Below are 27,192 nucleotides of genomic sequence, written 5' to 3' on the forward strand. Positions count from 1 at the left end.
CACGGCTTTGGAAATGTCTGATAGGTTCACCGACAATCTGAGGAACACCTGTGGATGTATTTTAAGGCATGGAGGTAACCATTACCGCAGAAGTGAGGGGAGCACATTTTCCAGAGATCTATCTGGTGATTAACACACAAAATGAAAGAATGGAAGTGGCAGAATAACAGGGTGACATGAACATTTTTGTCAAATGACCATGCAGATGTGCGAACTGACGCCCCCATTCGACACGACGAGGAAGTCAAAAGGAATCAGCCAACGTGTCAGGAAGAGAATTATGGAATTTGTAAACAGTTTCCAGATGCTTGAAGATGCCGCATCTGAAAATCTTTTTAAACAATTCTGCATAATTATAGACCTGATAAAACCATCCAACCATCACACCGCTCAGGAAGGAGAGTGCTTCTGTGTCCCAGAGATGAACCGGTTCTGGTCCAAAATGTCCAAATCAAAAGCCAAAGACCTGGTGAAGATGTTGGCTGAAGCTGGTAGGACTGAGTTATTATCCACAGTAATGAAGCAACGACTCTAAGGAAACATAAAACAGTTAGAATGCAGTTTGCAAATAGACACAAGACTTTATAATGACCAGTTTTAAGGAACGTGGAAGAATGCTACCAAATACTGAGGAAATGTATATAAATGTCTGATTTTGAAGACATAATTAAATAATTTTCTCACATATTATTTCTCTCAGTATTGTGACATTTAGCCAATAGAAATTATTTTTCTAACTGACCTAAAACAAGAGACGTCAGTCAGTCTGATTAAACATCAGACAATGAGTGAAGAAAATTAAACGTGTCTTTTTGTTTGGTGTATCTAAACTTTTGTTTTCAGCTGTATTTCTAAGTGGCCACTTGTCTCCACAGCTTCACCCTCATTATCATGGAGTTCTTAGAATCCCTTCAAAACAAAGTTCGATTAATCTCCATTAAAAACCAGGATTTATTCAGATTTCTCCCAACAGGAAGACTTAGCAAGTCAGAGCAGCATCTTTTATCTGTATGTGAAAAATCAGATGAGGAAGAGCATATAGAGAATCCATAGATTGATGTTTTTTCCAGTTTTGCAAAATAATAGTAAAAAAACTAGGTTTTTTGACAACCTTTTATTCCACATAAGCATCTAAAAATAAAGAGAAAATATTAAGGGCAGAAAATAGAGAAAAGGGTTGAGAGGAGGCATAACGATGAGTTTGAGTGATGAAAGTGTGTACCTGTCAGGTCCGAACCTCAGAATAGCTCTGCAGTCATTAAAGGGTTTTGGCGCTCCACATTACAGCAGTGACTGGCAGCCTGATTTATACAAATTTAATTATGGATGAAGCCAAAGTCACAGGATCAGGCTTCAAGTCGGATGAATTTACACGTGCTCATACCAATATGTATGAGCTGGTATAAAGACTGAAACACAAAGTCACGCACGCACACACACACACACTTACATACACACACACACCTTCAGCAGGCTTTGTCAGAGCAGTTTGTCTCCTCAGTAGCTATTTCTACAGAAGCTATTTAAAACATCGGCCGAGGAGAAGCTGGGGACGATGGGGAACACAGAGGACACACTTGATTCATTATTCCTCATTATTCATTCCAAACTGGGGAAAAGCAATAAATAACGATGCCCTTTGATTCAGAGCATCTTCTCAGCTGCACCGGCTAATGCAGAAGCAGTTTGTGGAGAGGGATCCGGGGCGCTTCCCCTCCGTTTCTATTTCCTGTTAACTGCAGCTGCATTAGTAATCACTTCTATATCAGGCTCCATCTGCTATTGTTTGTTTTGTTTTAAAGGATTTACTTTATCATCATATTTAGACAGAGTGATAAATCTGACTGCTCACATCCTTACACATCTTCTCAGCCAAACAGCAGAAGAGTTATTGTGGAGTTTTTTTATTATTATAGTTATCCATACACAGAGTTTTTATTCTGTTTGCCTTTATCCTTTTTGTTTTTACTATCTAGTTATTTTTAAGTAACGTTGATTAATGTAAATCTCATCACATTCATATTTGCTGTTACATTAATTTCATGCAGAACAAAATACTCTGATACTCAGTTTTTGCTTTTTACTATTCTTTTTAGCATTTTCAGGGATCAATATTGATCAAACTTCTTGATCAATATTCATGCAGTTTATTAACAAACTGCATGAAAATCTGCGAAGTTGGAAATGCGAAAGGATTTTAATGTGTCAAATTATTTGCACCTTCACCTACTGTAGATACATCCTGCAAGGGAAATAATTTGCACTGAAGGAGTAAAGATGACATAAAGAAGAGTGATGCACCTTGCACTTGGCCACACTGTGTATGATATTTTAATATTTCTTCATAGACAGTAGCTCTTTGGGTTTGGGGAAAAAACTGGCGACTTTGATTAAAGATATGCCGGTTTTTAATATTTTCCACTAAAAGAAGGAAAACTGTTTCCAGATTGAAAGTCATATATTTTACTTTATTACTTTTTGGTTCTACCTAAGGTTCATTTGCTATTAAATCCAGGCAAAACCCCCAAACCAAGCCTCAGCTGTGAAGATGAACTCTTATTTCATTTCCACTGTAAACATTTCAGCATGATAAACAAATCCCTACGATAAGGAAACATTGTTGTCGTGAAGTTTCTTTGTTGAAGCTTCCTGTATCTGATTGCGTTATGTGACAAAAACCTATAAGCTTTCCAGATGCAATTCTATGCCAGCTATTTCAGAGAATGTGAGTTTGCAGAGGTTGGAATGATGGCTATCTATCATGTGGCTGCGCTGGTGCCATTCCCTCTGCTTCTGGCTAAGAAAAAAAGGGAAATCAAAGAAAGGCTAAAAAGAGCAGATCAAGATGGAGACGGCAAGAAAATGGGAAAAATGGCTGATGTATTAGAAAAAATGTCTCAGAATGAATATAAATGGGAAAGGAGATTGTATGAGCAGAGTAATAGTAAGTCATTTATTGCCCCTTGTTAATTTCATCCACACGTTTATCAGTAAAATGTTTTATGCACAGGAAGCAACAAAAACACAATTTTCAATAAAGTTCTGGTTTGATAACCATATTAACCTCTTTCACCCTTAGAATTAGTAAAAAGCATTGCTGAACGTAAATCCTGTAGATTTTAATTCCTTTTTCTTACTTCTACAATCAGCACTCGATTCTGTTCTTTGTTTTTGTCTCACCTTGTTGCACCTGGATTCTGGATTCAATGATGTTGGAGCTTTTCTTGGTTGCAGTTAGAAATTTGTGCCACTAGATGTCACCGAACTCTCAACACCGACCCTCCATCCTCTTGTTGTGCCCTTACGCCACAACAGCTTAAACAACTACAGTACCAGATGGAACCAATGAGCACCAAGTCAAACATCCACTAATTTGATTTGGATAAGAATCAGTCTTCAATTTAGTTTATTTTCAGTTTACATGAAGCAGGCCTTTTAATTTCCACTATCTGTTACAGATAGTGGAACAGATATCTATCTGTTTTACACTATCTGGAAAAAATGGAGGGAATTGGGGAATTTTTAGATTCCACTACAAAAAACTCTGAATGTCACAGAAGTTTTAAAAGAAGTCGGTAAGAAGTTTTACAGCAGAGGTTTTACCACCGTCCCAATGTAGTGAGAAAGTGGTGGGTGAGTCTTTAACCTTGTGCAGGTTGCGTATGTTTCTAAAGCTCACAGGAACCCGTCAGGAATCGTCCCAGTGTGGCCCCTGATGGCAGAGGAAGAGAGTTCGGTAGGAAAAAACAAATTTACTCCCCGCAGCTTTTAAACAGTCAGACACTGAAAACTCCTCTTGTTCGCACCAATTCTGGGATCATAACTTTTCTCTTTTATTAAGATTGTCAGAAACTCGGATACATGCAGCCTCTAAATTTCAGTCATTTCAGTCTCTATGTGCAGAATGTCTAAAAAAGGTTTTCAACAAGCAGTGATTTTATGGCGGTGTCAGACGTTGAAGTTCAGTCCAATACAAACTCATTCATGGCCCTTAAACCTTTTCTCATATTTAATACAATAGGAAACTGTATGTTATTGGGTTTCTATGTGATAGGCCAACACAACTTGAATAATTCATACAATTTTGTGCAATTAAATGGTTTAAAAAAAAAGAAATGTCTGAAAAGTATTCATTGGTGCTCAAACAACAAAACACTATAGGAATCATCAAACCCTCTTCAGTTTTATACCTCAGATTTAGTTCAGCTAACGGTGAGCTGGAGGTTGGTGCTTTTCAATAACTTGTCACTTTTTGCTGTAATGAGAGAGAAATGCTGTTGTGGCTTCAGAGCCAATTGACACTAAGTGCTGCTGTAGAAGATAAGAATCAAATCTGTATTTTTAAATGTGTGTGAAGTGGTATTAGCAGAGGATGTCATCATCTGCACCATCACATTATTAGCCCCATTACCTAATGGCTTTGGATGCAGCTGCACTGCTGCTCTTCCAGTAAGGAGCATTCATTTGATAAGTGCAACGGAAGGAGAGAAATGCCAAGAAGTAATAAATGCTGCCAGTTAATTTTGGTAATATGTCTTCATTAGTTTCTGTTATGTGAAACGCAAACAGATTTTCTTTATAACCAGACACAAAAATGGGCAAAAGAAATGTGCTAGCAGAAACAGAAAGAAAAGTAATTTTTCAGGAAATAGATGCACAAAAAAAGTTTTTCTGTCCAAAATAAAACGACAACAAAGATCCATCCAACCATTTTCTATCTCTTCCTAATCCCCTTTCAGGTTGTGCAGGGAGCATGGAGCCTTCCCTAGTGGTCAGTGTGTGATTGTCAGAACCAACACACACACACACACACACACGCACACGCACACACACACACACACACACACTCATGACGAAGGTCAATTGTGAGCCACAGAAAGTCAATAATGGGTTCTGGGCCATGAATTCACAAGAAGATGTGAAAACATCAAAAAGAAAGAACAAAACTGAGGTTTGGTGCATATTTTTTCTGTATTAATTATGTATTTAATTTGCACCTTTTAGTGGGTATAAATTGTTATTTTTGTGCAATAAGTAAAAGCTAATAATCCAGAAACTTAATGGAAAAATTCTAATTTCACTTTACACTGCCTCTGAGAACCAAAATGTGTCGTTTACCCAAGGTGTGTGTGTGTGTGTGTGTGGGTGTGGGTGTGGGTGTGAGTGTGTGTGACAGAAGACTGAAGATGACTGATCCTATTATGTTTCTCTGTTCATACCTATACATCAGTGAACGTGCTGCACTTATGCATAAAAACATATGAACTTTGTGTAGACAAGCTCTCTCTGAGTGACACACACACACCCTCACACACACACACACACACACAAATGTCCCCGCGTGACTCAGCGGTGTCATATTCACAGTTGAAAGGGAACAGAGCGAGGAATGCAGAACTGTCAGGTTTATTTCTGTCTGCGGCTGGCTCTCTCCTGCAGAACGGAGCTTCATGCTCTGATCTGACGCTGCCCCACTTCGCTGTTCCCTCAGCTGGTAAAAATAACAATGATTAACCTCTAAATGCTGCAACATTCACAACTTAGCAAGCATGCCTCTGCACAAACAGGCCAAACTAAATAAACACCAACTGCTTTTACTTTTTGGCTGTTTTGTCACCTGAGAGGTGATGATGCATGTTGTTACAGGAGCTGGGTGACTAAAAGCAGAGCAGAACAAATTCTCTATTTCAGACGTAATAAAAACATTGTTTCCATTGACTTTTGAGAATCACCACAAAGGAAAACTCAGTGTTCAAACGTTTGATGATTATAATTTCTAATGGTCGAAATAAAACAGCTCCAGAAGTGACTCCTTAGTTACCTCTAAGTGTCTATGTTTATTAAGCTACTTTTCTTATTTTATAATATTCAAGCTGTTTTCATATTCAGTGCTTCATGTGATAAAAGTTTGGTGTTAACTGGCGGTTAATCTTAAGACTGGCCAGGTGTTTTAGTGCAGCAGTTCTGAGAGTTTCTTTCCAGGATCATAAAAAAAACAAACAAAAAACTTTCTGCAGGTAAAAACCAGGTGAGAATTAAAAGCTTTGCTACCAAATCTGCTGCTGCAGCTTCTTCTACACAAAGCCTCAAAAAGTAGCTTCTGTGATTAGCAGAGGAAAGTGACTCACGAGGATCTTATCCAGCATTTTCCCCATGTACACAATTTACCTGCATAGTTTATTAATATACTGTCAAATACGCAACAGATATTATTTCAGAAAACTTACTGGATAAAAAGATTCACTCACACACAAAATGACTGAATCTGGTCTTCAGATTCCAATAACATATTTCATCTTGAACTCATTTAGTGAATTTAAATTGAGCGTCTCTCCAGGGAAGCCCAGCCAATTGCAACGATTTATTGACTTTGAAGTAATCACTCACCCTGAACAAGCACAGGGTGACCGTGGAGAAAAAAGAAAAAACTAAAAACTAAAAAAGTAAACAGTGACAGTCTTCTGTAGAACTTGGCTCTCTGTCACATGACAAAAACTCAGAAGCCCACCCAGGAAGACTTTCTAATGTTTTACTGAAAAAGTTACATGTCTAACTTTAAAATAGAGCTACTTTAAAATCAGGGCTATGTGTGTTTATCACGTTTAATCAAAAAAGATCAGGATTTAGCTGTAAGCTGCAGTGAAACAAAACTTTTTACACTTCAAACACTATGTTGGCCTCTTTGTTTCAAATGAGGTCAGAGCAGGTCGGACGTCAGTCATAATTTCATTTAGGTGAGGGGATGAGTGTCATCATTTTAGATGATCTGTATCAAAGTCTGACGTCTTCCACAATACTGATACAAAAATATTTAAATGCATATTTTTTTTTGCTGCGAAGGAAGTAAATAAATACTAAATGCTAAAATATTTCTATGTTCAGGAACGACTAATATTACAACCAGAACTGTGACAAACAGGCTGAACCTTGAATCTTGCCTCCATGCCTGGTCATCAAGCTCACACAACTGCTAGTTTTAGTATTTGTTCATATCTTTGTGAAGGGAACTGTAACTCCTGATTCTGTCTGTGATTTTCATCTCACTGAGGAACAGTCAGTCAGTCAGATGTTTGTTCCTCATCTCACAGCGTCCTGCACTTCTGCAAAACATTTGCAGTCTGGACATTTCTCTATTTTGGATAGAGAAACATTCAGTTTAAAATTGAGCAACTACTGAGGTGTTTATCATAAACCTGGCATTGATTTTATCAACTTAAATGTTGCATCAACCTGGGACTCTGTGAGATCAGGATATTTCTCCTTTTACTGTTAACCTGCCAGGCTTTGCAGATCAAAATATCTCTGCATGGCACATTTAAGTCATGGAATAGGCTCATGTTAGCTAATGTGCATTTTTCTTTTCATCTTAATACAGATAAAGATTGTTTTCTCTTTCAATGGTAAACCTTTTAGACCAGAAAACTTTCTTCAGCAGGAGAAAATGGACCTTGTCCTCAGATACATTCAAAGACACAGAAGCTGTGTAAAAAATGTAAAACCTAAGTGCTGAAGTGCAGAACGAGCTGCATCTGAGGACATGAATAAACAAAAATTCATAATTAAATAAAGCTGCAGCTAAATACACAAGATTTCTAAAACACGTCCCAAAGTACAGACATTTGTTCAGAATGTGTTGCAACATGTTTGGCCAAAACCAAAAGGAGCCGTTCGGCTAGACTTATTCTTAAAGAGGAATTTGTGATGCATTTGAAACTATTACAATAGATATTCACGAGCAAATACACTGGAAAAATAATTTCAGATTAATTAATCAATTTATTGAGCACTGAAGTTCTGAAATGAAGCATACAGGATAAATACTCACACCTGAGAACAATTTGAAGAGACGTTTCAACCTATCAGTCGCATTTTTTGACTGTAGGAGGAAACTGGAGTACCTGGAGAAAACCCACACATGCACCTGGAGAACATGAAACACCCCTGAGCTGAGCCACTGAGCATTTATCATTTAGAATGAACCAGTTTTCTTGCTGTGCCACAGGAGCGTCGTCTTCACTGGACTGAAATAAAACGGCACTCTGAATGTTTGTTGGGGCTGCGAACCGGACTATGGGAGAAGAGTGAGGGACGGTTGCTCTTTTAAGCGGAGACGGATCAGAACACATTGTTCACGCCACGGCTGTGCAGTGATGTCATCTTTATCACTGACTGCCAGAAAACATTCGTCTCACCACGCTCACACTGACTCCAATCTGTCTTCTTGCTGCGAAACTTGGACGGGATGTCCATGTTTGTTTGTGTGAGTGTTATGTATGTACAGTGTACTTCCTATAAATCCCACTTTATCCCCTTTCTTACTGGGATTTGGATGTGAAGGAGTGGGCAACATCTTTGGAAAGCTGGGTAAAGATTTCTGAAAAGCCATTTTAGAGTTGAGGCTGGTAGCACAAAATGTGTGTAAGTGTGTCAGCAGCGTTGCTGTCGCAGTGTGTGTCACTCTGCCAGGCCTGGCTCTCAGCTCAGCCAGAAGAACCAACCAGTAATGAGTTCTCATTCCTGGCTGGCCTTCCTGCAGCGATGGCGTCAGCAGATACTGAAAAAGACATCCTCCAATTAGACACTTATTAACCAAGAGATGAACGAGCAGCATGAAAACACACTCTGATCCGAGTGTCAGTTGCACAAAATGTAAATATTGTTCAAGCTGCTAATTCCTTCCTCCTTTATCCAGTTTGGGGATAAATTAAGTTGATGGAGTGTTATATAAGTGCAGAGACAATGTATTTATTGTGATTTATTTTATTTCCCTCAGATTCAGAAACATTGTTCAAGCAAAGAAGCAACAACAATGCATATTTTGCATGTTGCTTAACACCAATAATCCCCCATTAAAACTGTCTGAACATGCAAAGTTATACAGCTCTGGGAAAAAAATAAGAAACCACTAAAAATGATCAGCTTCTCTGATTTTATTTTTTATATTTATATGTTTGAGTAAACTGAACATTGTTCCTTTATTCTATGAACTATTGACATGTCTCTGAAACGCCAAGCAAAAACTTGGTATTTATTTGCAGAAAATGTTAAATGATCAAAATTACAAAAAAGATGCAGTGCATTCAGACCTCAAATAAATTTAGAAACAACAATACTAATATTTTAACTCAGGAAGAGTTCAGAAATCCATGTTTGGTGGAATAACCAGGAGGTTTTCAACGGCGTTCAGTGCAGTGGACTCTTCATTTTTTACAGAGCTGTATAAATTTAGCAATTTATTCTAGTTAATTTCTTATTTGCACCAGTAAGACATTTGCAGATCTATGTATTTATACTCATACTTTCTGTGCCCCATTACCCAAGCGATGACATTTTGTTGCCAAATTTACTCTCGTGTTTTTGTGCAATGACAATAAAGAAAGCCTATGTCTATATTTTTATGAAAATGTTTCACTTTGAACTGGAAAATTTGACATATATTTCAAATGAGATTAATAAATGTACTTGAATGTTAATTTCAACATAATATGTTGTGCATAATCTCTGAAAAATATACACAAATTGTTTTGCACAATAGTAGTGCTGCGCAAAATGCTCATTTATTTAGTTACAATCTCACACCTCACTTTTTATATTGCAGTTTTCAGTTTACTTTGGGCCATATTTACTGTTTTAACTCAACACTGATTTTAAATATTGTTTTAGTAAATAATCTCTTAGGAATCTCTTCAGTATTTCAGCACATATTGAAGATAAGTAGAGCAACTGAACACGGTGTCCTGTATAATAAACAGCAGGACAATTTGAACACAACGTTGGTCAGTTTAGTCTTAAGGCAACATTGGGCGACCTTTAGCCTTTTAGCTCCTAGCTGTAGCAGGTATGCCGGGCCAATTGATGGCGCTGTTACACTGCCACAGAATGGCAGATAAAAAAACCTGCGAACTCCACCAGATGGCACCATGTTTGTTATTTGTGAGAGTGAGACAATAGAATAAGAAACGAAGCTAGCATGCCTGTGTTCTAAACAAAGACCTGGCAAAAAAATAGAAAGAAATGTCTCATTTGTCTTCCACTTCTCAATTATTTTATGTTGCTCACGGAGAAATTTTACTGTATCAAAAACAGAAAGTAAAATTTCTAGTGTCAGAATGACAAATGAATATGAATATTAGGAAGTATGAATAGATTTGAAAGGCAATATTAAGTTGAAAGCTCTGGACTGGATCACAAAGGAGACAAAATGAAGTTTCTTTCACATTCTGCACAGAAATTTGACAAAACTATGCAGGATTATTTTATATCCTGCATAGGATATATGTTTCATTATATATTTTTGGGATGTGATATATAGATGTAATAAACATCATTTAATGTACTGCCATGTGGTCATAAAATATATTCAGTCACAAGTTAATTTAAAGAAAATGTTACTTTCTGCAGGGAGAAGCTGAGAGATTAAGTGTGTGAGTCCGGCTCGTACATTCAGGCTTTGCTGTTAGCTTCAAATATATCTTTCTCTGAAAACTCCATTTGAGTAATGATCCTTTAAAAGTACAATTTGCCTCTGCCATAATTTTTATGGAGTGTTTTCCCTTTCAGTAAACCAGCAGCTTATCATTATCAGTGTGTCCACACAGAGGCCTGGCAGTGTGAGATTAGCAGAACCACAGGTCATGAAAAACAATGGCAGTTTATTTTTCTCTTCTTGTTTTTTGTTCATACAGTTTGGACAACAATATCCAGCTTTTCTTGATATGATCTTTAATATGTAAAGCAGTGGGACAGGAAGATTAAATGTGAGTTATTCAAAATGGCCTCACTGTGGTTGTTGAACTCTGACATGAAAGTTTGTTTTGATAGAGGAAAAAATTAAAAATGACTGGAACTCCTAAACCTTCTGTAAGACGTCTGTGTGAGATAAGTAACCATTTCTCTGGAGACCTGGTTATGTTCCACCTGACCCGCTGCTTTTTACACTGAGATACACCAGACTAAGAGAAAATTGTCTAAACTAAGTTAAAAGAAGACAGAGATGTGTAAAACTAATGTTATTTGTAGAAATATATTCAAGGAAAAGCTAAAATACAACAGGCTATGTGTGTAACTTATGTTTACACTAATTCTTTAAATCTTATTTTATTGTGTTTTGACTTGGCTTTGATTCTGGTTTTGTTTAAGCAAAAAATACTATGCAAACCTTATTTTGCAGTCATATTTAGTTATGTTTTTACAGTGAATGTATTAGAGCAAGTTAAAATTAAGCTAGCAAAATGAATGTCTAGCAACTCTGGCCTCTCTGTTTCTTCCCTTGATAAAAACTTTATCAAAATAACATAAAGTTTTCTCATCAAAGTGATTTGGATTATTATTATTCAATCAGACACAATCCGCATACATAAAAATCTTCTTCTTTGATTAACTCAAGCAGAAATACTCAAATCATTAGACAGTGTTCTCACACCTTTCTCATTGCTTCCTAATGCCAGCCATATCTATTCCTGTTGAAGCCTGCAGCAGCAGGAACAGCAGCAGCAACAGCAACAGCAGCAACAGCAGCAGCAGCAGCAACAGAAGCATCAGCAGCAACAGTAGCAGCATGCAGCAACAGCAGCAGCAACAGTAGCAGCGTGCAGCAGCAGCAGCAGCAACAACAGCAGCAACAACAGCAGCAGCAGCAGCAACAGTAGCAGCGTGCAGCAGCAGCAGCAGCAACAACAGCAGCAGCAGCAACAACAGCAGCAACAACAGCAGCAGCAGCAGCAACAGTAGCAACAGCAGCAGCAGCATGCACGTGAAGCAGCAGCTGGTGTGATGCTGGAAACCCAACGCCGGCATACAGTACACACACACACACACACCCCCACACACACATATGTCAGATACCTGAAATGACAACAACGTGGCCCCTCACTCGGGTATTTTTGTCTCTAGACTCTCAAAAGAGAAATTCAGCTTCATATTTCATTGAAAAATATTTCAGGAAAGTCAAATCTGAAAAAAGGAATAATTCTCAACATGCGCTGGCAGATTTCTATTTTTGTCTTATCAAATTACCAGGTTCATAATGTGGTTCTGCTAAGCGATAAGCAGTTAATGGTCTTTTTATGGACTGTAAATATCTATTAACCTATTTGGTTATCTCGTTTAATCTTATTAAATTGTTTTAAACTCTAATCTGTGGATACATCATGTTCATCACTGCATAAAAAAGTTCACTTTTTTTACAGAGTATTACAATTTATTATTACAATCCTGAGTTATTATTTTTATCTTAATCATAAAAAGTTGCAGTAATGAGCCAAATGATAACAATCAAGCTCTATTAGAGTAAATCACTGTGAAAATGTTATGAAAAACTCATGTTCATTGCTTTGCATTGCGGAGTTGTTTCCATGTTTATGATCATATTTTATGCTGTAAAACAAAGTTTCCTGCTGCTCTAGTCACACTGCCCTGCATATGTTTAGACGTTTCCCTGCTTTAACAAACTTAATCCAAATAATTACAGATCAGTAAAAACTTGTTAATCAGTGATCAATTGAAATGTTATGTGCTGCAGCAGGGAAACAGTTTGTCCTCATGATCAGGGCTGAAAAACACTAACAGGAAATACTTCTGACTTCTGACCAGCAGAAATGTTTTGCAAACTATAAAAGAAATTTATCAAATATTATCATGAAGTGCATGACCAAAAATTTGTGCAAAATGATCAAATTCTAATTACTGAGAGATTTAAGTCTCCAGATCAACATCTTAATACAAGGAGGAAACTATTTTTTGTTACAGTCTATCCAAAATTAGATATCCTTCTTCTTCTTTCTTTTCCTTCTTCTAGAAAAGTTAAACTTGATGCTTTAAGGATGCAACTGGTTTTTTAATACATACTGTATTTTAGCTTGGTCTTCAAACTGACCACTTATCTTTTGAGCAAACTTAATATTTGGAAAATCCAGCCAGCAAACAATAAATCGATAAAATCTTTACTTGTACTAGATGCTCAGTGACACCGTATGATTGTTTTAGTCCTGTCCTGTTGACAGGCAGATTGTCATAACAATATGGCTGACTAATGATCACCTATATACACACAGACTGAAATAGCCTCTGCTGTACATGTAGAGAAACTTTCGTCCTTCTTTCTATGTATGTGACCAACATGTTAGGAATTCACATCGAGTTCAACTGAACGTGCATCATGTCTTTGTGTGAGATCATGTCCCTAAATAATCAGAGTAAATCTGAACGCGGGTTATATTAACTCACCGGACAAACCTGTTTGTGATTCATCCTATTGATGCATCAGGACAGAAATCAGGGAGTTACTAAAAACACTGGACACCTGTTCCCTGAACTCCAGTGGGAGAAATTCCACTCCTCAGTAACTGTGTGTGTGTGTGTGTGGGGGTGTGTGTGTGTGTGTGGGGGGGTGTGTGGGTGTGCGTGTGTGTGGGTGTGTGTGTGTGTGTGTGTGTGTGTGTGTGTCTGTCAGCAACAAGAATGTTGACACCGAACTTTTATGTCTCACATGGACGCTGCGCCGCATCACTTCCTTTACGACCGTTTCCTATTTAAAGGCGCCGGTGGTGCCAGGGGGGCTTCAGCAGGAGATTAAAAGCAAAGCCTGTGCACCCTTCACACCCTTCACACCAGCAGCTCAGCCGCCGACCTGCCGGATGATCCGGAAGGCTCTGGAGGTTTCTGTAGAGATCTATCGAGGCTTTTAAAGGCTGAGGAGCCGACAAGATCGTCAGCAAAGTTTTGTTCAAACTTTGACATCGAAAACCTTTTTTTTAAATTGTTCATTTTCAGCCTCATGTTCTTGTTTAACAAGCTTTTTCAGCAGGAGAAAACCTTTTGCAAACTTTGTTTTTAAAATTTTGATAGCACTTCCAGCCAATCGTGTTGTGCTAACATCTTGTAGGAAATTGTTTTCTTTTTATATATATATAGAATCACTGGAAGAAACAGCAACAGCAATTACAAGACTTTATCTAAGCGAATTACTATTAAAAAAACAACAAATATTTGGAAATCATCGTGTCAGAATGAGTAGAGGAGACTCCGCCACCGTTTCACCACAGGAACCACAGCCATTCAAACGGGCTGTACGCAAAATCAGATGCGCTGCGATGGTGGCGAACTTGGCCAAGAGTTGGCAAGGATGGGCCAGCGAACATGCAGGCAAACAAGATTCTATCCCAACTGGCTGGATGCCTTCATCTGTAGAGGAGGAAAGCAAAAAAGACCAAAGCCATGTGGTCAAGCTCAGCGTTACTCCAAGAGTAATCAAAGCAGATCCCGGCGACAGCAAAGAAAACAAAATCCGGACCTGCTCCGTGACCAAAACTGTCCAGCTAAAACGCAGCGAGTGTAGCAGCAACAACGTAATAAACGAAATCCGTGACAAAATGGAGTCCGGGCCCGAAGAGAGCAAGCCATTTCTGGGCAATGAGTCGCCAACGCGCCGCCGTCAGATGAGGGCGCTGCAGAGCGCGGAAGCAGCAGGACAAGGTGGAATCATCCAGGATAAGAAGATGATGCTCCAGGAGAAGAAACTGAGCTCCAGAAGCAGCAGCGTGGACACGGAGGACAGCGGACTCGGAGAGGACGGAGGACTCAGCGACAACAGCGACTCCAAGGCCGAACAAAGTGGTGGCCTAGTTAAAGCACGAGCCAACAGACCAAAGGTAAAGAGCTTAAAGCACAGACCAAAGAAACTACAACTGTTTTTAAGATAAACAAATAGAACATGAAAAACATCTACGAAGATCATAGAAGGTGCCCTGAAAAATCAACAGATAATATTTTTACAGATTGTTTGAGCTTTTCAAGCTTCCTTCATCTCAGTCATTTAGCTTCACTAAGCAGTTTTTGTCTGAGTCATTAACTCAGTTTAAAAATCATAAACTAGTTTCTCCAGTGGACTGTTAAATAATAGAACATAAAAACATGGTTAAGAATTATGAAAACATCAGTAAACTCAAGTTATTTGCTTATTTTATTGAATAATCTGATAGTTTATCCAAAGCCTGGAAGTTTTGTGTACAGATTTCTTACATGTGAACAAACTGTATCTAACAGAACAAATATGATTAAAACCATGTAAAAATATGAACTTTTATGTTCTAAATATAATAATAATCATATCTGCACCTTTATTGTACCTTTTTCAGCGAAGACCTGAACAAATGAGATCTGATTACTGTTTAGCTGCTTTGGCATCTTCATTAGAACAGATGGATAGTGGGGATTAAAATAATATTTTTCTCATTTGTTTATTATTATTTCCAGTCCAAAATATAACTACATTTATCATTATTTCCCTTACCACAAATTACATCAGATTGAGACATGCTGATAATCTTTTATTGAAAACAGTTTTCAAGTTGATTGTTCAACAGTTTATCATTTCAAGAAAATATTCCACTGATTGCAGGTTCAATCCTGTTTCACTTTGGGTGGATGTTTAACATTCATCCTCTTCCTATATTAAGAAATGTGAGCAAATTTTATTTCATTAGATTCTTAGTCAACGATAAACTTTTTTTCCAGAAAAGTTTCTCAAACAATTAATGTGTCTTATGTCTGATGCAGAAAAAAATAAAAACCTTATTATGAAATGTGGCACACAGAATGAAAACAGGCTTTAAAGTGACCTGAAGAAATCCAACTCCTTCACCGACGGCAAACAGAACAACAGTTGCATAACTCTAATACTAACATGTCTGCCATAAAAGGCTGAGGAACTCATGGGGCCGCCTTGACATATCAAAGAAGTCACCAGTGAGAACGTCCGGGTTGTAAAAAACACACACACACACACACACACACGCCACGTCTGCTGTGCAATGGAATATATGTCAATAAATATAGTCACATTCTGCAACATGTTTTCCAACCTGATGACCTTCAGGTGCAACAGCCAGAGGAAAACAGAGCGGAGGGATCATTTGAGGACAGGGGTGTAGAAAAACACACACAGACACACACTGAAAAAAAATATATGAGAAAGTCGCATTTTCTATTTGGTGACACAAATGAAACTGGTAAGATTTAATCTCAACCAGGAAAGGAAAATAAGACAAATATAACTGACCAAGTTTCCTGCATGGATCCGACTGTTTCGATTGGTTGTCAGGGAAAATAACTGATGGTGCAGAAACTCAGCAACAGTTACTTTAAAGGACAATAACAGCAAATTCAAAGTGAATTAACGTTTTAAAGTTTTACAAAATCAATGTTATTTTTTAAACTCCTGTTTATCTACAGGATCACAACCTAACTGATCCCACTGATATTTAATGTTGTTTTAAACCCTTTTCATTTTATATATAAAAATGAACATGCAATAAGGCTGAGAACTCAATATTAACATTCATAAATGAGTTCTAATAAAAAAGAACTGCAGCTGCTGCAAACTATATAATGTATAGAGACTTTAAATCATGCTTTTAAAAAGTCCATATTGTTTGAGGGAAACTCTGTAGCAAAGACATGGCTTTACTTTTCACAATGCAAGTACCAAAGGGATCTAATGGCAGCGATCAGAAGGCCAGGCAAGCTGAGGGAAATACCCAAAGATAAGGAAGTAAAGAAGACTTAGAGGACGTCTGAATGCTAAAAAATTATCCTAATATTTCATTGAAAATACTTAATCTAAGATTTAAATGTGGATGAGTGTATGCTCTATATTTTGTAATGTATATTGTGTTTATTATGTTGCAAAAATCAGCAGGATCACCTGCAGAACAACTTTAGGGTTAGGGCTTTTCCAGAGATTTTCCAAAGATTGCAAAATGTAGTTCTGAGCATTTTGGTTTACTCAGAAAACATTTTCCAAAAACTTCACAGTATGCAAGTGAACGGTCAAAGCAAATGTCAAGCTGGATATCTATTTCAAGAAGTGAACTGGAGTTTATTTCAAGACTAAAGGTCATTAATCTCAAATTATAGCATCACAGGTTGATGGAAAATGGTTGATGCCAAAGTTTTTCACACATTTAAAGGAGGAAAAAATGATCAGTTTTGGGGTTAAAACCAAAACTGACCAGAGACAGAAGCTGCATTTTCACTTATGGGATAACAACTGAGCAAACTGACATTTCAGAAATCCATTTTCTTAATGGAAACACTCTGATTTCAAAGAAAATATTTTATCACCACATTTTGATGAAATGTTTCGGTGCTAGAATGGGGTGTGTTATTTTGGATGTGTAGAAATTGTATCATTTACAATGGAACTGGAATGGAAGTAATTTTTCAGATCACGAGTCACATGACAGACGTTACTGCTGGTGAAAACCAGGAAGTACTTGGTTTTTAATGTTTTTAATGACTTATCTAGTGAACAAACTTATTCATGTGGGATTTTATTTTGTTTCTTATTTAATTGAAACACCACAATTCATATTTTTTACATCAGTGGAATATTGACACAATTTTGTGCACATTTGTAACAGAAACGCAGCGAGAGAAAAGTCTAATTTTGATTTATAAGCTTCATGACTGTCTTTATAAATACGCTTTACTTTGTAGTCTATTTTATGTATTGTTAGTTTTAACTCTACTTTTTATCTGCAGATTAAGATTGCCTCCATGGGTGACATCAAAAGCCGCTGGCAGCAGTGGTCCGAGGAGCACATGGAGGGCCAGAAGCTCAACCCGTTCAGTGAGGAGTTTGACTACGACTTTGCGATGTCCCAGCGTCTCCGCAAAGGGGATTCTGGCTACGGTCGGCCCAAAGACGGCTCCAAAACCGCTGAGAGAGGAGACCGGGCCCACAAACACATCCACAGAGAGATGGAGGAAATGGCCTGGATCATCAAGGACATGGGCTTCAAAGACAAGGAGGGTCGGACTATCATCACCTTTGGACGACTCTTCGACCGCTACGTGAAGATTTCAGACAAAGTGGTGGGGATTCTTCTGCGCTGCCGCAAACACAAGATGCTGGACTTTGAGGGGGAAATGCTGTGGAAAGGACAGGATGACGATGTTATTATCACACTGAGAGACTAAGGACAGAAAAGCTCATTATTCAGCTCTTTCATGAAACATAAATAATGCATTAATAGAGTTCAAACATAGAAAACAGACGTAGTACAGAGATATAAGACTGAACAAAATACAGACGAGTTTCTTTAGCTGGAAACACACACACACACACCCACACACACACACACCTCCCTGTGCCTCATTAGTTCTCATATAAATGCTGAGATGAAAGGTAGCTATCTTTAGCATGCTAACTATGTGTGCCTTGCTAACCAAGCTACATGCTAGAGGACTTGGAAATCCAACAATATGCCAGTTATGCTGTGACTTTACTCTGATTGCAGCTCAAGGAGCAAAACCTCATGTAAAGAAAACATATCAAGTCAGTGTTTTTACTTATTTATTTTATTTCAAACAGGTTTTAAAAACAAGAGAACCAGCAATCAGTGGGACAGAGAAAAACATGCATTATTTGTTTACCGCGACGTTTCTGTTAGGAAAGGAGTAAGAAGTGAACAACTTTTTCTGATGTTTAAACACATTTTGTCTGAAACAAAACAAGAAACTCAATGTGTTATCAAACAGAAAATACAGTATAAGAACTCATAGTAAAAATATATCAAGATAAATCCTAGAATATTTTGAATTTAGAGCTCTTTCTAGCGACAGATTTTAAGCAGAATGTGCAGAAAAATTATGAAAAACACATTAAAAATGAGAACTAAGTGAATCTTTCATATTTTGCGAATGTATTTAAGAAAAACAGATTAATGTAGGTTCTAGAGGCTAACTTAAACTATTGAGTTAAAATTGTTTTATAAATAAATATTTTATCTTCTGTGGTTTACAGCACTGAATCAACACAGCAAAGTTCTCTGAACGTGCATGCTGGATCAGCTGGATCTAAACGGCAACCAGATACAGTAAAAGGAATCTTAAATATTTTTGCCACATGATTTAAATTAGCTGTAAATTGAAATATTTTGCTAAATGTTTAGATTTAGTACATCCACTGTGAGAACGGTCTAAAGTTGAGTGAAACTTTAACAGCAGACGTTCTTAAATTGAAATATTTTAAATGTGTGAACAATTTTCTTCTTTCAAAGTGAAAGTGTGGAAGTCTTCTTACAGAAGGAGCTTTAAAAAAAATTATATTTATCATGAACATATGTCACATGTTGTGTTTGGTTCGATCAAAGTGTTACATAAATAAATTCTGAAAGAATTTTGACCTTTTGTTGATCAAGAAATGGTAACTTTCACTTTTTCGGTTCAGCTCTTTCTTTACCACTCCAGACCAGTGCGTCCACATTACTGCATCCAACCAGCACTTATGAACAAGACGTTGTGATATTAGACCTCCTTCACTTGAGGCAGACACCAATCCTCAACCAGCAGTTTTAAATTCTTGCTGGTATTATGACGAAAATCTTCAGTGGCTCATTGTGCAAAACAAAACAAATAAAAACATAAATATTTTTCTGTACGACAGGCTACCTCTATCTGGATAACACAGAAGAAGAAACTCTTCACAACGTGGAAAAAAAAATATTTTGGTTCTGCCATGGGGGTGAAAGATAATTAGTTATATTTACTTTTATTGCTGTAATTACACTTTGTCTATTTTGTCCTTTAAGTTGTTTACAAAATCCAAACTTTTACTTTTACTTGAATTGTTGTTGTTTTGAATAAAGTTACTCAGTTACACTTGAAATCAAATTCATTAATGAGTAAAGATAAAACATAAGAAAACAGCATTGATCGTTCAGCTGGGTTTGTTAAGATCTCATGTTGTTGCATCAATGGGAAGTGAGGAGCGAATTAAACCCAAAAACTGGAGCTCAAGTTAACTTCTGAGAAAAGTTAACTTGCTGAATTTAATGCATCAGTTTAACAGTAAGTAGGCAACAGGCTTATCAGACATTGTAAACTTGAATAATATTTTAACGACAAATGTAAATGTCAATTTTATCAGGTACTTGTGATTATAATTTGTATTGACTAAACTGAAAACAAAAAGTCAGGTGATTAAATTTGGAGTCGGTTATTTAAAACAACTGTGTTGCTTTTTATTTATGTGTCAAAAGTTAATCCAGGACACAGAACCGACAGTTCAGAAACAATTCAGAACGAGAAAAATATATATTTATAAACAGATTAAGTCATGTTTTAGACTGCCTATTGCTACACTGTAAAAAAGAAAACTACAGTCTGATCAGAAGATGTCAAAAACTTTGTAGCTCTGACCTGAAATTCAAAACAGATCAGAATCAATAAGAAGATATTTATCAAACCAAGTAACCAATGACTGTGTTTGTTCAAACAAATTCTGTCATAATTATTGAATAGTGAATAAACAATGCTACCTGTTTTGGAGCATTGCGTGTGGGTCTGCAAAGGGGGTCAGAGGTCAGTGCTTTTTGTCTGGGAACCTCTGCTTTAGCTCCATTTTCAACAGGCGTCAGTTCCCACAACCCTGACAAGAAACAGGTGAATGTATTGATTTTACCCCAAAATATTATTTAAATACTAATATGACACTCCAGTTGTATTAATTATTACTTACTGTATATTGCAGTTCAAATGGAAGAACATGTCATCGCCTTTAAAAACTGTGATGTTCTTTAGTGAGTTTTCTAGAAGTTTACTGCAGAACCTTTAAGTTCTGTTTGATCCTGCAGGAAACCCTCTGAAGTCTCTCTGAAGTTAAAATGGACCGTCCAGATTCTGATGGACCTTCCTGCATTACTACAATCCCATACTCTACTCAAAGTCAAATCAAAGACTTTATTTGACCTTTGCTGCTTTTTTATTTTATTTGCAATGAAAACTATTGTTACAAATACATCACAGCTGACTTACTTACAGATAATGTTTTTCACCAAAATCCAACTTTATTTACCACTGGAGGAATTAAGTAGATCTGAATACTAGAAAACCAAAGGCAATAGTCACTAGAGAAATACATAAAAAACTTTCACATTTCCCCTTGCTTTATGTTAAATAAAGCTTTTTTTATCCACAGCAGGCTGCAAGAAAAGCAGGCAGTGATGAAGCAGAGCGCCTCAGTGTGAGCGCAGCTCCTTTCTACGTGCAGACACATACGGGGAAGAGGTGTTGTTTGAAGATGTAATTTCTCCTGTGGAGGAAATGATTTATGTTTCAATTTGCCTTTGCTCCATTAGAGGGCCTCCTGTTGCTTAGTCCAATTCCTCTGTGTGAATTTATCTTTCTGTCTTTTGTGCATGCAAGTCACGCTTGCACTTGAACTTACGGTGTGAGATTGTCCTCCGTCAGGCTGCGCATGTTCACTCCAGTCCTGTGTATGCTATAGAGCGACCTGGCTTCCTGTCACGCTACTACGTGACAGGACTACGGGGGGGGTGATAAGAGAGAGACGTTAATACAAGCTGATCGGTTTGGCCACCAGGGAGTCCAAACATCTGCCACAAAGGCAGACGGAGGGAGGGAGCCGCTCTGATGGAATGAGTGGAAAACAGACCCAGTGGCATCTTCAAGTTTTGACAGGTCAGAATTTAATTTCTGAAAATAGTTACTGTAAGAAAAAATAAGCTTCCTGATGCATTATATACTGAGTACCCAAAGATTGTACTCAAGTTAGAACTATTTCAACATATTTTTACTCAAGTAAAAGTAAAAGTAGCTGCCCAAGAAATTACTCAAAAGTAAAAAAGAATTTCTAAAAACGTCTATTCAAGTAACAGATCAAATTATTATCAGACGAACTAAAATATAAAGTTGAGAGGAAATGTTGGTATTTTGAGGATGAAAATGATTAGATTTCATATAAGTAACAAAAACAAAATCAGGCCAAGAAATGTTTCCAAATCAGTTTCTTTCAATAAAAAAACTTATGAAACTTTAACAAAAACTGCAAGTGTGTGTCTGTGTTGATGAATTTTTGGTTAAAACATGTTTGCTTTTCATTCACAGGGTAGAAAATCCTGAAATTTTACTCAAGTAAGAGTAGAAATACTTCATAATATAATTACTTAAGTAAAGGTAAAAAGTTGCTACCCAACTCTGATATTACATTAAATAATTGTCACAAATTCAACACAATATACAGCAGACAGGAATGGAGTTAAACTATTTTATTGACAGCTGGAATAGAATACCAGTACACCAAATTGTGCATTTACTCAACAACAGAACAGTTTGGCAGATAATCTGCAAATATAGCCAGAATCTAAATGCAGTGAATAAAACTAAAGTTACATCATCATTTTTCTGCCCTGATAACAAATCAGTCCTCAAGGTGCCAAAACATGAGCAATAAATAAAAGCAATGCACACATGCTTCTGCTGCTTAGAGCTGCGCTAACACCTGGTTTATGCAAACATTTGTTGATGTTGATCAAGTGAAGCTAAAAAAGGAAACAGGATTTTCAAATGGAAACTGTATCCAGTGAAGATATTTAACATTAGAAACTACAGACAGTTGAAACCAGTGAAGGTGAGGCTTAAAACAGACACATACTTGGCAAACTATCCCTGGGTAAATGCTCTCTAGACGGAGGAAACAGATTTATAATCAGCTTTGCTTTCACAGTTGCTCACACATGTTTCTAACAACACCAAAAAGGCCTGTAAAACTGTAAAACCCTCCCAAAAACCAAAACATCTCCTTCCAGTAGTATACATATGGTGTGGAAGGCAGAAATGTTTGGAAATGTAAATAATTCTGACATTAAAATTTAAGGCTGTGAATGGAAATATTATGGCTTCGTATCGTAAGAGCAGTATCGAACATCTGGGTGTTTTTGAGAGGCTGAATCACAAAGACGTTGGCAAAATGGGACGAAAATAGATGAAAGATGATTTCATCTTTGATTCTAAGTAGAGTAAGACAGCCTGAAAATGTTTTCGCTCGTGCTTATGTGGGACACATCAGATGGGAGGATGCTCCAGATGGCATGAGGGGAACGTTTTTATGAGTATTGCTTAGAGAAGATGGGGGTATAGTTTAATAACCGCTGCGTCTGCACAGCAGCAGAGCAGAGGAAATCTTCCACCAGCCAGTGTTTGGTGTTGTACCAACCCTCTTATCCTCCCACTCCTTCACTGAAATGTTCTTTCAAAATGCCACACTGCCACTCAAAAAATGAAAAAACATGCTCAAATTTCTTGTTGCTTGATGAGAAAGATATTTTCATGAGCAATGTTTGTTAAACTTTAAAGCCAGTTCACGTCTTAGATGCATTTTCTGCAAAAAACAGACACATTTCCATCAAAGGTTTCCCTAAATAATTCAATCTGAATGTTTTCTCTATCATGATTTAAAACTATATGTTCCAATTTATATATTGTGTATTATTTCTGTATATCACAACAGTGTAATTGCCAATACATCAAACTATCCTTAAAAAGGAATAGTTGATTTAACCAATTATAGTTATTTATCATTACTAAAATACAAAACATTATAATTTATCAGTAGTTAGTAACAGTTACAATTTATTGAAATTCTGTAAACTGTTGGTTGGAATAATTTTACATAACATCAGTTGCAACTAAAAGTGCTAACATGAAAAAGCATCACATGGGAAAGTCTGAGAGCAGTTTGACACAAATTTCATGAGGTGAGTTCAAATATTTAACATGAGATATTTAGATATGAGATATTTAGTGTCTCCTGTTTTTTACTGTCTTTTGCAGAATTGCAACCGAACAGAAGTTCAGAAAACAGCAGCAAGCAGAAACGTTCTTATAGATGGTCCACTGTTTTTCAACAGGCGAGCAACATGGGTCTCAAAATGTCACAACAAACTAATAATAATAATAATAATAATAATAATAATAAAGTGCAGTTCATCTTGGCTAAAACCAACTAGGGTGAAGTATCAGCCTGGAAAAGTTGTTTGAAACACATGAAAATAATAACCTCCATAGTTTCTATTCTACTGGTGATGGGTTGAAATGGTGATACAATTTTTTTCTTCTTGTTTTCTATTGTTTGGATACGATAATATGACAATTCTTTGTCCTTAGCCCTGACAAATTGTGTATCATGTGTGTTAAGGCCTCTATTTACATTACAATTGATAAAGTTTACATTTTAACATTCAAGTGACAGAATCAAACCATAATGTTTTGCTGAGATGTATGCTAACTGCAACATTTCATTTCAGTAGCTCATCCATTAGACCTCAGTGACAAAGCATCTCAAATAAGCAGCTTTTTATGAACAAAAGTGCACAATCATTTCTAACTGGCTTTGATTCTGTCAGTGATGGTGATGTACATTTTGTTTCCTTAAAATTATTAGCACATAAACATTTCTTACTGCAGACATGTCACACAATACAAACCAGATATTAAGGTTTTACAATCAAGTAAAGCTTACCAACGTTTCACCTCAGGCCCAATGAATGCATGTTAGTAAATGATGTGGACAGGAAGAATCTTTACAAGTTTAACTCTCATTAATCAGGCCTTATTTCTAAATCTAGTTCACTAGACACTCGCACTAGCAACGGGACATTTTTGTTGGGTACAGGATTAGCTTTGAGCCAATAGGAACAGCATCTGACTTTATTTCTAAAGTTAAAGTCAGGAATCCAGAAGTTTGTTTCCTTTTGTGGATCACTTGGGATATTAGTTTTCAATACATCATAATTTTGGCACAAAGCATAAACACATTCCCTGGGTCACAGTCTGCAGTTATTTCATGTAAATATAAATATGTCTATTTTAGATTCATACAGATTCACTAACATATCCCAAAGTTCAAAAATAACTGCTATTATATTTTTTATTTCCAGTCATCAGTTAATTCTTAATGTTAGGGATATTTGTCGTTTTGCAAAACCATCCTGCATTTTAAGATAAAATACATTTTTTTTAAAGTTTTCCACTGGTCAATACTCTCCTTGGAATATGTTGGAAATGGGTAAAGTAGTAAATCAGATGTTGTCTGGTCTTAAACATGTAACTTCAGCTGCCACCATTCTGACAATAAACCACCACAACCTTGCTCTCAAGGTTTGTTGTTTGTTCAGAGCTGCTGGAAAACTTTTACACTTGATCATCATAAGGAGAGCCACCCAATAATCTCCAAAGAAAATCCGTGTTGTGTATTTCTACACTGCTGCAGGATTTTTATCCAGTCTGAAAACAGATTTAAGGGGTTTATCAGAAAACAATCACTCATGTTGCACATGCATCAACAGTTTCAGACAACGGTGAGCAAAGAGCAATTGCAAAGCAATGCAAAGCTTGACAAGGTGGTCAGAATTTAGTTTATATGAACTATTATATTAAATATCCATCAAACTTCTCCTGACTGAGCTGAAGAAGAACTGGTAGACGTGGATTCTCTGTTTTCTTTGGACGTTTTGTCTTCATCTCTTTCTCTCCAGACAAATCAGTAATTATAGCTGACAACACAACACCTTTCACTTTTCAGGCATAGTGATTATTGTCTTCAAAGCTAAATCTCTTTTTGTGTTTCCACAAAATGAGAGTAGAGGATTCAACCCAGTGTGAAGTCAATCAGTTCCTTCAGAGCTGCTGCAACTTGGGCTGAGACGTTGACCAATCAGAGCGATGATTTCTGGGCTAAAAGAAATCTCCTAAAATATTTAAATACATAGTATCCTAGTGGCATTTTTGTTGGGAGTTTAAACATAATTAAATGTATAATTATGTATAATTGTGGAGTTTTGCAAAGTGTCAAAACAATCCACAGACATGTAAAGCATAAACATCCCACTGGAGAACATAATGGCTTTTGGTAAATTGGTGATGGAAATCATAACTTGTGTATTTGTTATGCATGAATAGCCATGAAACTGGATGCTTTATTGCTTCACAGAGTGAAAGGAATTTGCTTGGAACGATGCTACTGGCAAAGCAGAGGCCACATTTACAAAGTCTGAAAAACTGACTTGAATTAGAGGAATTCATCCAGTGACTATGGCAACCAAACGGATTTTATTTCAAAATTTTGCTTCTAGCTAACAAAAAAAATTTAAAAAGTCTTGATGAGTTAGTTTTATTTTTTTAACAGAAAGCAGCTGAAACCAAAACATCTTAAGAAAGAACAAATAAAAATGCTACATAGGAATGTTCCTCAGTTCAAACCGATGCTTGTGGCCTCTGTGTAGCTCATAGCTCATGCTAAATCTTATCAAGTTTTGTGCTAATAGTAGAAATGTTTAACCTGTCATGCAGATGCTACCAGCTACTGCTACAGTCTCAGAAAAAAATATCTACCAAAGATATCACCACCTCCTTCCACTTGTGTTTCAACATTTATCAACAAAGTCGTGACAGATTCACTTTGGCTCACACCAAAAGATACAAACAGTGGTAATATGTACACAGAAAGGAGACATTATGGATCTTAAAGTGCTCAAATAAATGGTTTTTGCTCCAATAAAATTTCTCTACAGTGTGCACATTGTGGTCCCTTTACGTTCATCCCATTTCTCCGTTCTCTTTTGAAGTCTGTAACACCTGACGTCATTGCAGACAGATCCTTTGTTTGGATGGTGCAAAGAACATTTCATGCTCTCTTTCTCTCTCTCCTCTCCCTCCCTTTCTTCCTCCCTCCGGTTTTCAGTCGAAGCATGGCTAATCACCAGGTGGCTTGGCTTTCAGTGGATCAGGGCTTTAATTTAGAATGAAAGGGACGCTTCTCTGCGCAGCCTGAATGCTGCTGTTAGGTGGTGCGACTGAATTTTTCTGCTGTCCCCCTCACAATGGCACATGCCACACGGTAACTGAGGAAGAGGAAGAAGACACATGCTGGTAGAAATTGGCACAACAGAAACTGTTATTCACCAAAGCTTAAAAAAGACTAGAGCACAGGTGTCAAACTCCAGTCCTGGAGAGTCGCTGTCCTGCAGGTTTTAGATGAGCCACAGGTACAAAACTCTGGAATGAAATGGCTTCATTACCTCCTCCTTGTGTAGATCAGTTCTCCAGAGCCTTGCTAACGACCTAATTATTCTATTCAGGTGTGGTGCAGCAGAGGCACATCTAAAAGTTGCAGGACAGCGGCCCTCAAGGACTGGAGTTTGACACCCCTGGACTAGAGGAATGTTAGAAATCTATCTAAAGAGCTGCTGCAGCTGCCAGGGTTCACAGGTAGCTGTTTGCTCTTTACAGCAACCAAGATTGAACTTTTCTTGTTTTTTCCAGTGATAGCGGCCACTGCATTCAGTGTGATTTGCACGAGGAAAGTGAAAACGAACCAAAGCAGAGCAGTAA

At 37.2% G+C, this 27,192-nt stretch overlaps 1 protein-coding gene across 1 annotated transcript; it reads left to right on the forward strand.

The window, feature by feature from the left end:
• Nucleotides 1-13,470: 13,470 nt before the first annotated feature.
• abraa (actin binding Rho activating protein a) lies at nucleotides 13,471-19,412 on the forward strand. Its single transcript, XM_032550583.1, has 2 exons — nucleotides 13,471-14,648; nucleotides 17,542-19,412. Exons 1-2 carry the CDS (start codon nucleotides 14,007-14,009, stop codon nucleotides 17,977-17,979), a joined length of 1,080 nt encoding a protein of 359 aa, XP_032406474.1. The 5' UTR covers nucleotides 13,471-14,006; the 3' UTR covers nucleotides 17,980-19,412.
• The last annotated feature ends 7,780 nt before the right edge of the window (nucleotides 19,413-27,192 follow it).

The sequence above is a fragment of the Xiphophorus hellerii genome, chromosome 20 (genome assembly GCF_003331165.1).
Source record: "Xiphophorus hellerii strain 12219 chromosome 20, Xiphophorus_hellerii-4.1, whole genome shotgun sequence".
Lineage (NCBI taxonomy): Eukaryota > Metazoa > Chordata > Actinopteri > Cyprinodontiformes > Poeciliidae > Xiphophorus > Xiphophorus hellerii.

What these genes read in the sequence shown, in the direction of transcription:
- abraa (XM_032550583.1), top strand. Translation starts at nt 14,007, where the DNA reads ATGAGTAGAGGAGACTCCGCCACCGTTTCACCACAGGAACCACAGCCA. An exon ending in CACGAGCCAACAGACCAAAG is followed by an intron (nt 14,649 to 17,541) that starts GTAAAGAGCTTA and finishes TTTTATCTGCAG; the next exon opens with ATTAAGATTGCCTCCATGGG.